General features: G+C 35.7%; 2 protein-coding genes, 2 non-coding genes and 1 pseudogene across 7 annotated transcripts; 1 reads left to right on the top strand and 4 right to left on the bottom strand.

The window, feature by feature from the left end:
* Positions 1-180: 180 nt before the first annotated feature.
* LOC125205366 (putative galacturonosyltransferase-like 1 pseudogene) lies at positions 181-2,985 on the top strand (annotated as a pseudogene). Of its 2 annotated transcripts, XR_007173745.2 has the most exons (3): positions 181-1,290; positions 1,379-1,500; positions 2,739-2,985. The product of XR_007173745.2 is annotated as a putative galacturonosyltransferase-like 1 pseudogene, transcript variant X2 (transcript). The 2 variants fall into 2 exon arrangements; XR_016132746.1 differs by lacking the exon at positions 2,739-2,985 and having other exon boundaries at positions 1,379-1,622.
* Positions 2,986-4,499: 1,514 nt separating this feature from the next.
* Positions 4,500-4,602, bottom strand: LOC125199969 (U6 spliceosomal RNA). The gene has a single exon (XR_007172651.1). It is a non-coding gene; the product is annotated as a U6 spliceosomal RNA (small nuclear RNA).
* Positions 4,603-5,883: 1,281 nt separating this feature from the next.
* Positions 5,884-5,986, bottom strand: LOC125208721 (U6 spliceosomal RNA). Its single transcript, XR_007174202.1, has one exon. It is a non-coding gene; the product is annotated as a U6 spliceosomal RNA (small nuclear RNA).
* Positions 5,987-6,135: 149 nt separating this feature from the next.
* Positions 6,136-8,697, bottom strand: LOC125199965 (vacuolar lysine transporter YPQ1-like). 2 transcript variants are annotated; one of them, XM_048097796.2, is made up of 12 exons: positions 8,211-8,697; positions 8,089-8,131; positions 7,981-8,007; positions 7,795-7,896; positions 7,618-7,709; positions 7,361-7,538; positions 7,167-7,283; positions 6,987-7,079; positions 6,879-6,899; positions 6,729-6,787; positions 6,583-6,655; positions 6,136-6,418 (listed from the first exon to the last, which is right to left on the bottom strand). In XM_048097796.2, exons 1-12 carry the CDS (start codon positions 8,453-8,455, stop codon positions 6,410-6,412), a joined length of 1,059 nt encoding a protein of 352 aa, XP_047953753.1. In that variant the 5' UTR covers positions 8,456-8,697; the 3' UTR covers positions 6,136-6,409. The 2 variants fall into 2 exon arrangements, with proteins under 2 accessions (XP_047953753.1, XP_047953752.1); XM_048097795.2 differs by having other exon boundaries at positions 6,136-6,444; positions 6,565-6,655; positions 8,211-8,695.
* Positions 8,698-10,143: 1,446 nt separating this feature from the next.
* Positions 10,144-14,541, bottom strand: LOC125204166 (DEAD-box ATP-dependent RNA helicase 10-like). The gene is made up of 11 exons (XM_048102738.2): positions 13,537-14,541; positions 13,394-13,456; positions 13,084-13,158; positions 12,664-12,783; positions 12,487-12,528; positions 12,344-12,418; positions 11,710-11,856; positions 11,478-11,615; positions 11,132-11,243; positions 10,969-11,057; positions 10,144-10,510 (listed from the first exon to the last, which is right to left on the bottom strand). Exons 1-11 carry the CDS (start codon positions 14,473-14,475, stop codon positions 10,340-10,342), a joined length of 1,971 nt encoding a protein of 656 aa, XP_047958695.1. The 5' UTR covers positions 14,476-14,541; the 3' UTR covers positions 10,144-10,339.
* Between the last annotated feature and the right edge of the window lie 1,009 nt (positions 14,542-15,550).

Here is a 15,550-nt window from a genome sequence, read left to right as displayed (position 1 = left end):
AATGAAACGTTTCCTAAAATAGACATAACTTTATATTTACTTTTTCATCCCTCTTACTTTACTCTCTCTTTATTAACTCACAAAACAATTCTGCATAAAATCCCATGCCGATTCCCAAATGTTGCATATTTAATGGGACGAAGGAAGTATATATTAGTAGACGCGAGAGTGAGAGACAATTTCCATATGTACTAGAGCGAAAGGGGCCCTAATCTTATTACTTCTCATATGAAAAATCTCATTTCACCAAAGCAATGCTACCAAGTGCTACACTATCCACATTCTTGATACCAATCCTCTTCCTCTTCATCACACCACCAACAAATGCCGATGCCGCTGCCGCTGCCACCGCCCCTCGGTTCCGGGAAGCCCCCAAATTCTACAACTCGGCTCGCTGCCCCACCCTCTCCCCGTCCCCCTCCGACCCCAATGCGATCCACGTGGCCATGACCCTCGACGCCGCCTACCTCCGCGGCTCCATCGCGGCCATCCTCTCCGTCCTCCAACACTCCTCCTGCCCCGAAAACATCGCCTTCCACTTCGTCTCCTCCTCCTCCCCCGACCTCTCCTCCACCCTCTCCTCCACCTTCCCCTACCTCCACTTCCACATCTACCCCTTCGACTCCTCCTCCGCCGCCGGCCTCATCTCCACCTCCATCCGCGCCGCCCTCGACTGCCCCCTCAACTACGCCCGCAACTACCTCGCCGACCTCCTCCCCTCCTCCCTCACCAAAATCGTCTACCTCGACTCCGACCTCGTCCTCGTCGACGACATCGCCAAGCTCGCCGCCACCCCTCTCCCCGACCCCGCCGTCCTCGCCGCCCCCGAATACTGCAACGCCAACTTCACCTCCTACTTCACCCCCACCTTCTGGTCCAACCCCTCCCTCTCCCTCACCTTCGCCAACCGCCGCCCCTGCTACTTCAACACCGGCGTCATGGTCATCGACCTCCGCCGCTGGCGACAAGGCGGCTACACCACCAAAATCGTCGAGTGGATGGAGCTCCAGAAGCGAATCAGGATCTACGAGCTCGGCTCCCTCCCCCCCTTCCTCCTCGTCTTCGCCGGAAACATCGCCCCCGTCGACCACCGCTGGAACCAGCACGGCCTCGGAGGAGACAACTTCCGAGGCCTGTGCCGCGACCTGCACCCCGGCCCAGTCAGCCTGCTGCACTGGTCCGGGAAGGGCAAGCCGTGGGCCCGCCTCGACGCCAACCGCCCTTGCCCTCTCGATGCCCTCTGGGCTCCTTACGATTTGCTACGCACTCCGTATATTCTTGAATCTTAAGGTATGGATTAATTAATTAATTAATTAATTAAACTCCTTATTTTTTTTTATAATTATATTATGCTAATTAATCCAATTTTTTTTAATAGGATTTTGAGGGATGCAAGAGAGATGTGAGATCTTGAGAGGTTGAGATCCTGCTCTGTTGTATGTGAATTGTGAGAGTAGTATAGGGCGGTTAGGAGATGAATATGATGCAAAGATAAATGAGGTGAGTGAGAATTGTTTTGTTTGTACATCATACTTACTATAGTCTATTGACAATTTTTACACTCTTACTAAACTCAACTACAATAAATACATATATTCCACTTCTTTATGCATGGGAAGACATATGTGTTTGTAGCTACAAATTTCTTGTCACATCAAATCAAATGTAACACAAATGGGAAGATTTGGTGGTGAAATTTCTCCTATAATAAATCACTTGGGATCTACTATCCTATTTTTAACTGTTTTTTTTTCTAGCTTTGAGTAATTTATTCTTCCATTTCATTCTCAGGTGTTTTGTTTTAATGTTTAAAATGTTAATTGGGAATCATTATTTACTTAACAATAAATTTTCATTTTTATATACTTAATAAATCTTGTAAAAGAATGGGACACTTAGTAGTTATCAGCAAATTTAATTAGCTAGAAAGAAAGCATTACACTGTTAATGCATGTTGGATTCATAAATAGGATTCCAACAAAATTTGTACGTACTTTGCATTTTTGCAATGAATGTCATAGAATTGAAATAAATAGGGAGGGAATGGAAAACGTATTTGATTGGAAGTATAGTAGAAAGGTAAAGTAATGGAATTAAATAAGGCATTTGTGGAACTACTTTAAAGTTTAAAGCATGAGGGTTGTTTAGTGTTTGATTATGTGCCGCAATTCTTTTTAAAAAGTTTTGACCAAATTGGATTACCTTTTTACCTGTCAATCATCATAAACCCCTTCTTTCATGGTTTCATATTTGGTGTAAATTAATTGTCGGTAGCATGGTGAGGAGCGAATAAATTTAGGGTAAAAAGGAAAAAAGGACAAAGAAGAATATTTGTTGTCTGTTATTCACTTTTTCAAAAATTTCTGATAGGGTTGTAGCATTAGGTTAAAACCAGTATTAATTCTAAAAGATACTAGTAATATATGTCAACTGTAATAATAGTATGCATACTCAATATTCATTTATTTCTTTATGTAAATACTAATAAAACTCTGTTACAATAATAATATATACTCCTTCTGTCCCAGTATAAGTGACTACTCATCTTTATTTTTGGGAAATCTAATTATCTAAAGTGAACATTTTATTTTTTTTGGCAAAATATAACCCAACTAATTCCTTTTACTTTATTCTCGCTCATAATGTATTTGTCATTCACTCTTTTACTGTATTCTATCTCTTATTTTATTATCTAAGCAATATTTTTAAAATATTGTGTCTAAAGTAATGTCTCGCAGGAGGAAAGAAGCATTATTTGAGATGAAACTAGGAGTCAAAGTATGAAAAAGGGGTCGAAATCGAAGGCATTAATAAACCATGCTTTAATTACAATGCAAAAGTATTATCAAAATTAATACGCAAGTGGCCCTAAAGGAGTTCCCATCATTGATGAGTGACGGTGAGATTGATTGAATGGCATGTGCGATTTTGTTGTGTAATAGTAAATCGAAAGGGAAATTATTGAATAAGATACTATTCAAATTATATTTTTCCTTTGAAAAATGATGTTTAAGTGAATGTGGGCTCAAACCACACATGGCTCACACAACCACTACTAAATGAGGCACCAATTCCATGTTCACACGCTATCCCCATACCCTATGGCTTAAATTCCTAAGTTCAATTAATTTCACGATAAAACCGCATTTAATCTTGATATTTCATTTTTCCTAGAAATTTAATAAAAATCAACTTCAATATTTGAATAAATTTTCAAAAATTAACTTATTTTCAAATTCCTAATGTTACGCATTTTTTCTCGATTTTCAACGTTTCAACTTTCATGTTTTCAAACAAAAATTGAAAAATTTATCGTCCAATACTGCTAGGTTGGACTCGTCAATCTAGACGTGGAACTCACCTCCCCATTGAAAGAAAATGTATGGTATGAGAATAAGTCAAACCGACGTAGTTATAAGTACATAACATTTCAAAATCGATTCGATTAACTATGAAGAACTTCAATACACAATTTTGGATATATGTGTAATTATATTATGTCAATAGACGGTGTTTGAATGAGATTTATAGGTGGTGGAGCCAAAATTTCACAGCCCTTTTAATAGAACGAACAATGTACGTAATTAAAGATAAAAATAAATAATGGGTAGATGACAACCAAACTACAACAGTACTAATTCCATGACATTGATGAGTTGAATTTGTTAATTTTTGAACATAACCCCAAAAACTTCTCTCAGTGGTGACATGGGAAATAATCATAGACGGTGGTCAAACAATAAAGAGATATACACATGACATGAGGCATTGATTTCTTCATTTTTTTCTCCATGTTCCAATATGTTTATGAATTGTACTATTTGACGTAAATACTAGTAGTATAATTGTAAGATTTATAAATAGTAACAGAGAACCGTGTACAAGACGATGTATAAACAAAACAAAAATCTAATCAGTGGATCTAAATATACTCCTATTTAATTAGGAATTACTAATTTTCATCATTTTTGTAGGAATCAATTTGTGAAAAAGAAAGTGATTGTAATAAATTTGTAAGATGCAAAGTGATATCATAGTCCCAATGTAGTAATGTGGGCCTCGGAGTTGGAGTAAGATGGGTTGGGCCTAATTAGAGATCATACAACAAATGTTGCTTGATTTTTCTCTTTTTTTTTCTACTTCATTTTTACTGGAGTAATATTTTGTTGTTTCTTAGATGCTTGCACATTTGAAGTGGATGGAAAATGTCTGCATCACAATTTATGATGCATTCTTCTTAATTAAATCTAATTAAAATAATTTCATTCTCAATTCTGATCGATTAATCTCCATTTAGGGCAATCAAAATTAGAAAAAAAAAAAAAAAAACTATTTAAAATAAATTGTTTCAAAAAACACACCCAACCATCATAGATTTCATTGAGTAAGTAACGAGTTTTAGGTACAAAAGCCACAGTTAAAATTTCATTAGGGCAAGTGGACCATAATTACAAATAATTTATCATTTCATGCTAGATCACAAGTACACTAAAAAACAAAAAAATTTGGACCATTTCTCGATTTATGCGTGTCATCCTTGCGCAGGGGCCATGCTAATCTTCTCTGTATCGTTCCAATTTTATCGGATGTCCCCGAAGGGACAATGGTCTGGTACAATGTTTCCTTATACATATTGCATTTAAAGCTTTACGTTGTCCGATGTGGGACGAAAACTCAAATTTTGGTTTGTTTGTGATTGAAACCGTTACTACATCTTTACCATTGGTAATTTGTTGGGACCACTGATTTATTAATATTTACCTCCATGCATGTTCTCATATTAATTGTTGATTCTTAGGTGCTGGTGCACACATTTGAATTAAATAGAAAATGTATGCATCCCAATTTATGATATTTAAAAGGCAAAATACATTCTTAAGTCCTTATACTCTAATCAAAATGTTTATTAGGTCCTCATACAATTTTTTCGTTTTAATAGGTCCTTATACTTTTCACAATATTTTTATCAGGTCCTCGTACAATTTTTCATTTTAGTAGGTCCTTATACTTTTATTATAACTTTCATTAGGTCCTTGTACAATCTTTTATTTAAGGGACTTTTTTACATTTATCTTGGATAATAATCTAAATTTAATTAAACTCAATGAACTTTATAATATTCCATTATTTAACTTAGCATAGTCTACATAGATAATATCATCTTGTCATCCAATATAATCTCAATAAATTGTAGAGAATAATAAAAAGATTAACCGTGATGATTGAAGATTAAAATCGAAGTTTTTTTTAGAATAACTATTTGAATTTTCAATTGATTATTTATATTTATATTGAAAGATATGTTTCCCTGAATATTTATAATTATAAGATAAGTTAAATAATAAAATTAAAAGATTCATTAAATTTAATTAAATATAAATTATTATCTAAGATAAAAGTAAAAGAATATCTTAAAATAAAAAATTGTATAAGGACCTAATAAAAGTTATAAAAGTATAAGGACCTACTAAAACGAAAAAATTGTATGAGGATGTGATGAAATTTATGAGAAAGGTATAAGGACCTATTAAAATGAAAAAATTGTATGAGGACCTAATGAACATTTTGACTAAAGTATAAGGACCTAAGAATGTGTTTTGCCTATTCAAAATAGAAAATGTGCGCATCCCGATTTATGATACATTTATCTCAATTAAATCGAATCAGAATTCCACATGATCTACTATTATCCAAATAGGGTAATCACAATTAGAATAAAAACAATCTTTTTAAAAAAAAAAATACAGCGAGACACTTATAATTAGAATTTAAATGCATCCAAGCATTATATACTCAATCAGTAATGAGTTCTAAGATCTAACCGAACACATCTATCCCAAAAAATTATATTCCACCATTTGATTTATAAAGATTTTAGGAAAAAAAAATTTGGACCATTTCTCGATTTATGCGTGTCATCCTTGCGCAGGGGCCATGCTAATCTTCTCTGTATCGTTCCAATTTTATCGGATGTCCCCGAAGGGACAACCTTTAATGCAGCGTTTTCCTATAAATACTACATTGAAAACTTTAAAATGTTCGATGTGGGATAAAACTCAAATTTAGATACTTCAACAACAAAATTTGGGTTTTGTTTGTGACTGAACTGAAACTGAAGCTTTAAAATGTTCGATGTGGGATGAAAACTCAAAAATTAGAAACTCAAACAACTAAATTTGGGTTTTGTTTGTGACTGAACTGAAACTGTTACATAGTGACATAAATAGGATCTTCACGAAGAAATAAATCTAACAAAGTTTATTCCTCGTACCGACTCAAATCAACTGCAAGGAGTATAAGAATCGAACAAAAGGGAATCTCGTCAAAACTTCTAATTATCATAACAACGAATGCATTGCCTCATTTTGTGGCTTCAGTATAGTCTTCTCCGCTGCAGCGCCTTTCCCTCCTATAATATCTGTAGTAAACATACTGCAATATTATCTGTTGAAACAAGTTAAGGTTCCTCTGATTCAGTTCACTAATGACATTCTATGCCTCAACCATGAGATTTGAACACATGATCTTAATAAAAACTCATAATATTTCAGTGAAATAGGATACGAATAAGTCGAGCAGTACACAGACGGCGGCATCCAGTAGCCAGGGCAAGTTAGCTCTAATTTTGTCCCAGGCAGTTGATCTCACAAGAATGCTGCGTCAAATATTAGAGGGCTCTATTAGCTTTCATTAATCTTTAATTTTGGAGAGATTAGTGTATAGTGTACCTGGCTACATAAGTAGCATTAGCCGCAAGTGCAAAGATAAACATGAGAGGATTCAATCCCTACACAATTTGCAAGATCACGAAGTTACCGGAATAATCATCCACAATCTTCACTATTACGGATATGATGATCAGTTTAAGAGTGAATTACCTCAACGCTCCCTCGTTTAATCTGTGATCGTATTCATTGCAAAGCAAACACATTAGATGTGGATTTTGATCTGAAAAATGATGTGCAACATTAGGATTTGTTACTTACATTCAACCATATTTGAGGAAGCCTTCCACCCATGTAAATGGCAGCCATCATCCATCCTAACCACTGACCAAAAACGCTCTCTGATCCATCTTCCTGTCACGAAAACAATGCCTAACCATAAGCTAAATCATTACATACAAGTTAAATGTTTTAATTAACTTGATTTGGTTCATATCTAACTTGATTTAATCCCAGTTGCAACATCTTCCTTCCACTCAATCCAAGATACACTTGCACCAAAGCGTTTGTTTCTCGTGGCATACTGATGGATGTAGCCAAAAATGCTCCAAATCCCGCCTGAGAAAAAGACGAGGCATCTTAACAAAATTAAGACTGTTCAAACATATGACAAACAAACTTTGTATGAGACTCACAGATCTTGGAATTGGCTTAGGTTTGGTGGCACCATTCCTCGAAGGAATGGGACGAGCTTCGTTGTCTGGTGAGGAATTGTTGGCGATTCCGACAGCAGAAGGACCACTCTTGATGGGCCAAAGATACGAACGCATACGTATAGGCGGAGTTGTGCTCGCAGCCATTGATCTTGCAGACCTGCACAACACACATTCCATATCACCAAACGAATTCATCCATTCTCAAACAAACGAATGAGAATTGGATTAGGCCTCACGCGTAGTAATAGGCTTCGCCACGGGTTGGTATTGGAATGGGGGAATCAGTTTGTGGTGTTGGCCTTAGAGGCTTCTTCAGCTCTTCATCTACCTATATATGCATTCATTTAAAACTCTTTAACCCAATCTCACACGATTTATTGATGAACCAATGCAGAAAAGAAGTAAAATGAAACCTGTTGGTGTGATTCTTTGGGTGGTTTCACATTTCGCCACCTAAGGTAATAATCGTAGTAGAAGCTCTGTATAACTAAAACCACGGTGCTCACTGTGTAGAGCTGATGATGAATAAAAATATAAATATAAATAATTAAACGGGAAATGGTTTGTGACGGCGTTAATTAACGGAATTGGGGACTTACCGCGGCGGTGTATAACTGGGTTGGTAACTGCAGGAAATGAGAAATGCAGAAATGAATTGAATCCAGAAACAATAAATTGAGTTGGAGAATGATTAGGTTAGGACTCACCGTGGCAGGTTCGAGAAGGCAGCCCATTAGATTGAATATGTCGCTGCAAATTCAACAAAATTGGTTAGAGAAAATGTGTGTGAAATGGTAATGGTGAGGAGGTTAGGGGGAGAGAGGTGAACCCGAGGACCCAAGTGAGGAGGAAGAAGATGGAGATGCCATGGCCGGATTTGGTTCTGAAGTTGGTGATGATTTGGGGGATTTCAGCGACTCCCCAGCAGAGGAGGCTAATGAGTCCGAAACCGAATGAAATCTCGTCGCTGGTGTTGCAGAGGCAGTCTTTGAAGTATTTGTCCACCCAACCGATGATGCATGCCTTCTCCTCCTCCACGCAATACGACATCGTGTTCTGCGCTGCAACTCTCATATCTCTCTCTCCGTTTTGGATTCAACTTACTACCAAAATCAAATGAAGCTAGAATCACACCTTGGGATTTTAATACTCCTACTAATGTATTCCAATTTACGTAATAAATATTTATTTCTGGTAAATAATCGAGACGAAGGTGGAATCTTGTTGAGATTCGGTCAGAGTTATAAAATGAACTGAATCAGCATTTGAATATGTTTGTCGTAGCCTCGTAGCTCTGCGTGTTCACGCCGTTCAATGTTTTACACTCTGCGCTTCCATATTTTTTTGTTCAATAAATAAGCTCTGCTATGTACTTTTAGTAATATAAATATACTTACAAATTTCAAAAAAAATAGAAAATGGATTTGTGAGTTGGAGTAATATCATAAAATGTGATTATTTTTTAAGATAAAGATGAAATATTAACTTCCCGATATATCACCATTTTCCTCATTTTTTGTGTTATGCCCCAACTTCAACAATCCTAAGACTATCCATGCTCATTTTCAATCACTTTATTGTCAATCTCTAATTATGGAAAAAAGTTAATTTTTTGAAATTTTACTACTTTTGATTAACTAATTATGGAAAAGAATTAATTATTACATTTACTAATTATGGAATTATATTAATTAGTTATAGAAATAGTAATTATTTGTGAATCACTAAAAATTGAAAAGAATTAATTATTACAATTGCTAATTATAGATTTCTACTAATTAATTATAGATTTAATTATTTTTGAATCATTGATCATTCAAAAAATTAATTATTACAATTACTAATTATATCTCCTTATTATGGTGAAGAAAGCAGTCACATAATGTAGCATATCCACAGTAGAGACAGATGCCCTTCAAGAACGGCTCGAGGGCAGAGTCTTCAAAAACTTGACGGGGGAAAAGGTTTAATTATGAAATTCTATTAATTAATTATAGTAGAATTAATTATTTATGAATCACTATTTGTTGAAAAGAATTACTTACAATTACTAATTATGGAATTAATTATTTTTGAATCACCGGATCACGCCTCCCTCAATTTCTCTTGTTTCTTCTTCATTCTTATCCTGTTCTCCGTTAAGAATTTTGGAATTAAAAAAAAAAAGACATTTGGGCAGATACCAGGCGAGGCAGTGGTAGCTACAACGACGACTATTGCACCTCCCCACCTAGGGCCTCTTGTCCGTCACCCACCCACAACCCTCCATTCCCCATGCCCCACCACAACTCCGCGACTCCACTACCCACCGCTGGGTTGTGGTCCACATTAAAGAGGTTAGGTTGTAAGCCTAACGAATTAAGATGATGCTCATACGAGAAATGACTCGAACCATATTGAACTTCTAAAATTGGAATGATTTACTTTGACACGAACCCCTCCCTGCTTTATGTTTTTTAGTTATAACAATCAATTAATTACCCTTATTTCACTTCAAATTCCAAACTACAAATCTGGTAGACCACTTGAATGTCAAAATTTATATAGTCATATAGAAATATGATGGGGTGGAAGAAACGACAAAATAGAAGGTATGTCATTAGATGCATGAGTAGACAAAAAAAAAAAGAGAGAGAATGCGTAAGCAACGACGGTGCGCTGCGGCCACCGTCGCACTTTCTACATTTTGGTGTTTATCTTCTTCTTTCTCTCACTTCTATATAAATCAATGTGCGTATTTTTGAATATCCACACAACCAAAATAGTAGTAGTAGTAATAATCACTATAAACCAATTAACATACATAGTGATAATCCTAAACACTAGTCTTAAACCAAAATTATTTTAAAAGGATATGCATGAATTTCCTAGAGGTGCTTACGCATGCAGAAATGTAAATCTAACTAGTAGTATAACAATTGGATAAGCCAAAATTTGATACTACTACAAATTCTTCTATCATCTTCTCCTTTTCTTTGTTGGTTTTCCTTTATTACCTGGTTTTCCTCTACCTCGTGATTTTCCTTTACCACCTGATTTTCCTTTATTTTGATTCAAGTATTTGCTCATGTCTCCTTCGCCCTCATCACCTCCTCTTCTCCGCTTATTGCCCCCAGCTTCCTTCATTTTCTGCGTAATCACCGGATACCAAATCACCAACATTAGAAAGTTCACATAACACTGTAGCACAAGGCCAAAACTCATAATGACATACAAGGCCTAATCAATCACCCTCACGTTTGAAGATGGAATTTTGAATAGCTAATGACGAATAACATATGCTATGGTTTTCAACGAACTACAACACAAAAAGCAATTCTTATGGAGCATTTGCGAAAACATAGAAAATGTGCTCGTGAGTTATGTAACATCCTTTTGGTTTGTATCCTCCGTGAAATTCTACTTTGGTAGTATGATATAAATGCTATGATAGATAATAAGTACTGGCTTGTCCCCTATAATGGTGAGGTGCAATGTAGCATCATATTAAACAACATGCAGACAAGCAGAAACTCTGCATCTATATACTGGATTTGACAAGAAACCTAGGACTAAAATTTGACATGTTTCAGGAAAGCATATAGTACCATTTGAGATATTCTTTTCGCCTCTGCAACACGCTCCAATAGTGACAAAACCTCTTCCCGCACAGCAGGGTACTCTGGCAGTTTTTTACCTGATGCAGACATATGTTATAGCAAGATATTATTGGTCCACACTTGTACCACATATATGGAAATTGATCCTTACCTATAAGCTTCTCTATTTGAATGTACCATTCCACCTCATATTGACTCGCAATTGATACCGCAACCCCTGACCGTCCAGCACGAGCAGTTCTTCCTACCCGATGTATGTAATCCTGCAGCCATCATACAACAAGCAAACAATATCTATTATTATTATTTTTTATTAAAATACATGCATCAGCCAAAGTTGACCTTATCATCAACAAATATTCTCCATATTTTCACCACCAAGGTTTTACTCAAAATCAAAGTCAAGAGATGAAAGATATGAACATTAGAATATGGTAGAAAAATAGTAGCAGCCTTATTAACAAGACAGAACAACTGATTGGAAAGCAAAAGTTAACCTTTGAGTTTGTGGGGATATCATAGTTGATAACCACATCCACTGATGGAATATCCAGTCCTCTGCTAGCAACATCAGTGCAGATAAGAATGTTGCATTCTCCAGCCTTGAACTTATTTAAGGCTCCAAGCCTTTTTGACTACATAAAAGTAACATCACGGAAAAATGGATGATTAGATATGATTGGATGAGTAAAAGTATCATAACTGGTTCTGAACTATCTACAATATTACCTGTGTCATGTGGCCATTAATTGGAATAGCCTTGAAGCCAAGATTACGAAGAATATATGCCAAGAGTGTAGTTGCATCACATGTTCGAGTAAAAACCATGGATGTGCTTCCCGCCAACTCAGTCAAGATATATACAAGATAGCATTCCTAAAAGAAGAAGAGAATGGAAAATCAGATTAAAGAAAGAACATGTAACATAGAGCAAGAATATATTTACAGCATTGAATGCCAAACCCCCGATTTAAACTACATTTAGGTAGAACCTTTCTTTTTGAGGTGCAACCAGACCCTTCCCCATTTAGCTAACATATTAACCGGTCAAACTCATCATTCCCCAGACAATAAGAACATGACAAAAGATACTGGAACGTGCATCTTTTCAACTATTTTACATATCATGCCATCTGAAACATTATTTGTTTCAGCAATTGAATTAACATAACTATAAAACTAGTCATGTGACTGAACTAATATCATATGGATCATGGATGAGGTACTAGCAAAACCTATGGCTACTTAATTGACAACCACTACGACTCAGCCACACTCGCAGAGGAGCCAAAAGCACATGATAAAATTCGATAGCATTTTGTGCATCATTAGATATTAGAGCATGATTCACTGCATCACAAACCTTGTACTTTGCAGGAACAAAGCAATACTGTTGCTTTAATGTATCAACAGTTGAATATTTTGATGCAGCTTCAATCTGCAATCAAACAGAAAATGATTAGATGAAAAAAAAACCTGTTAAAATATTATGTTAGAAAGCAATACCTTCACAGGATTTTTCAGACAAGCTCTTTGTAGTTTTTTCACCTGAAAAATTGAGGGAACAATCCATCATGCAACTTTCACTTACTACCGGAACAACTCTTGTATAACAATTAATTGATTGTGTAATGAATTACTAACAAACTACATTCATAGTGAATGAGAGCCCCATTCAAGTACCTTATTGGTCATTGTAGCTGAAAACAAAAACGTCCTCCTGTTACGAGGAATTTCACACAATATTTGATCAAGCGATTTCTCAAAATCTTCATTGAGCAATCTATCTGCTTCATCAAGTACCTGAGATATTTTTAAGAGTATAAAATCTTTGCATTATGTATAGTTAATAATAAACTAAAACTTGAGCTTTAATGCCTTATTAACAGCATACTACAAACATCTTAGCAGGTTAAAATACAGAAACAGTAGCAAAGTCAGGGTTTCTTCAAAGCATATAGTTTATCTGTTCAAGTATTTACATGGTTCTTTAGATGTTCAAATTCCATCTATACTGTGTAACATAGTAAAGCTGACAGACACGCAAGCCCAGAGAAAACACAACTATTTTCAAGGTCAAACCAACATCAAAGAAATTCTTACCAAGTATTTCAGTGTACGCAGAGAGAACCCTTTGGTGTTAGAAAGATGATCGATTAGACGTCCAGGCGTAGCCGCCTAGAAGATATAAGACGAAAACACAACTTTAGAAGTGTTATAACGAACAAATCATACATATTTTACAATTTTAAATCATCATTGCAGCCTCCTAAATTTTCCATACTTCATGCCTTGAGAAGCCATTGGCTTTAAAGATAACAGATGATAACAGGAGGCTCTACCAAGCCAGTAATACTGTATAACACAATCTACTAATTTAGAACTAGTGATCATATAACGAAATTCAACTCACAACAATGTGCGGCCGCTTTCCAAGGGCAATACTCTGCTGTGCTTGGTCCACACCTCCCACAAGCTGCAACGGAACAACCCAATTCAACTCAATCGTGATAAATAAACACTGAAACTAAATATAAAAAAATTACTATTTCTCACCACAGCACATTTGAGGCCAATTCCGGCACCCAGGGCTTCGAACTGCTCGGCTATCTGAATGGCGAGTTCACGCGTCGGCGACAGCACGCAGGCAAAAAACGCCTGCGGAGCTTCGAGAAGCGATTGGATGATCGGAATCGCGAAGGCGCCGGTTTTGCCCGAGCCGGTTTGGGCGAGCCCGATCACATCTCTTCCCGCTAAAGCAATAGGTATGGCCTCACACTGTATTTTAGTAGGGCTTTTCCAACCGAGAATTTCACAGGCCTCTATTAATTGATCGTTTACCCCCAAATCTTTGAATGTTTTCTCACCTGTTTCCTCCTCCTCCGTCAATATTTTCTCTTCCTCCGTCACACGAATTTTAGCAGCATCTGTATATGTATTTTCCTTGGATATTTTCTCCCTTGTTTCTAGTTCCTCCTCAATAGATGTTTTCACTTGCTCTGTCGTACGAATTTTAGCAGCATCTGTATACGTATTTACCTTGGATATTTTCTCAACTATTTGTTGTATTTTCTCCTCCTCCGTAATTGTTTTCACTTGCTCTGTCATAGGAATTTGAGCAGCATATGTATATGTTTCTGCCATGGATATTTGCTGAGCTATTTCAATTTCTTCCTCTTCCGTAATAGGACGTTCATCTGTCATAGGAATTTGAGCAGCATATGTGTATGTTTCTGCCATGGATATTTGCTGAGCTATTTCGAATTCTTCCTCCTCCGTAATTGTTTTCACTTGCTCTGTCATAGGAATTTGAGCAGCATATGTATATGTTTCTGGCTTGGATAATTTCTGAGCAATTTCAATTTCTTCCTCCTCCGTAAATATTTTCTCTTCCTCCGTAATAGGACGTTCAGCAGCTTCCATATATGTTTCCTCCCATATTTCTTCCTCCGAATGATCCAATTCCTCCTCCGAATGATCTAATTCTTCCTCCATAAGTAGACTAGTATGGAACTCCGGGCACGATCGGAGGCGGCACCGAATTTTGTGTGTGATGATAAAAGAAAATGCGGGAAGGGTTTTATATGCTTCTTCTCCTAAACCGCTCCGGGTTGGGCCATGGTGAGATTGGCTTTTGTCTTGTTAATTTTTTATGCTAAATTTAATAATCTTTTTTCCAAACTAAAAACTTAGTACTAGTAAACTTTTGAAAATTACTATACAATTAAGTAGGTTTGTGTTAAAATGACAACACCTCTTAAAGTGACATCGTGACACAACATATACAGCAATATTATAAACGTTACACAGCAATTTATAAATTGTTGTATAGTGTATCGGATATTAGTGGCCAAGAAAAATTGTTGTATAGTGTACAACATATTGTTGGCCGTCTTTTTAAGTTTTTTTTTGCCACGTGACAGCTTATTATTCGTCCACATGTACAAATGATTGACTAGGAATGATGGTATAGTGTTATTTTAAAAGGTGGTGACACCATAACACTCCCTACTAATATTTTCGTTTCTATTTCAAAAATTAAGTGTGAAACAAAAATAAATAGTACTACTACTAATATTTTATATCTGTTTGATACGTTTGTTCATGAATTAATATAATATTGTTTGAATAACTTTCGTACTATTCTAGGATTATATGTCATTTTGGTCATGTTTGATTGGCGGAAAAGTAAAGTTGGCAAGGAAAATGATTCTTGGGAAAATGAATATCGAAAATATGATTCCTATTAACTTTACTTTCCTGTGTTTGGACAATATCAAGATTTTAAATTTATGTTTAATTAAAACACCAAACTAAAAATCTAATTATTATTTTTTTATTTATAAAAAAGAATAATATTATAAATTTTTTAATTATAAATAATAATAATTATATTATTATATTTATTATTATGATGGATAGTTTAAATATGGATTATCCATCATAATATATGCTAATATAATTATAATTATAGTTACATGAAGTATTATACTCATTTATTATAATAATAAAATATAATAATTATTATACTATAATTATAATATTTACGGATATTATAATTGAATAAATT

Source organism: Salvia hispanica, chromosome 6 (genome assembly GCF_029641045.1).
Source record: "Salvia hispanica isolate PSC_SH4W2 chromosome 6, Shi_PSC_v1, whole genome shotgun sequence".
NCBI classification, from domain to species: Eukaryota; Viridiplantae; Streptophyta; class Magnoliopsida; order Lamiales; family Lamiaceae; genus Salvia; species Salvia hispanica.
The sequence above is the reverse complement of the archived record's forward strand: the minus strand, read 5'-3'. Positions and strand labels throughout refer to the sequence as shown.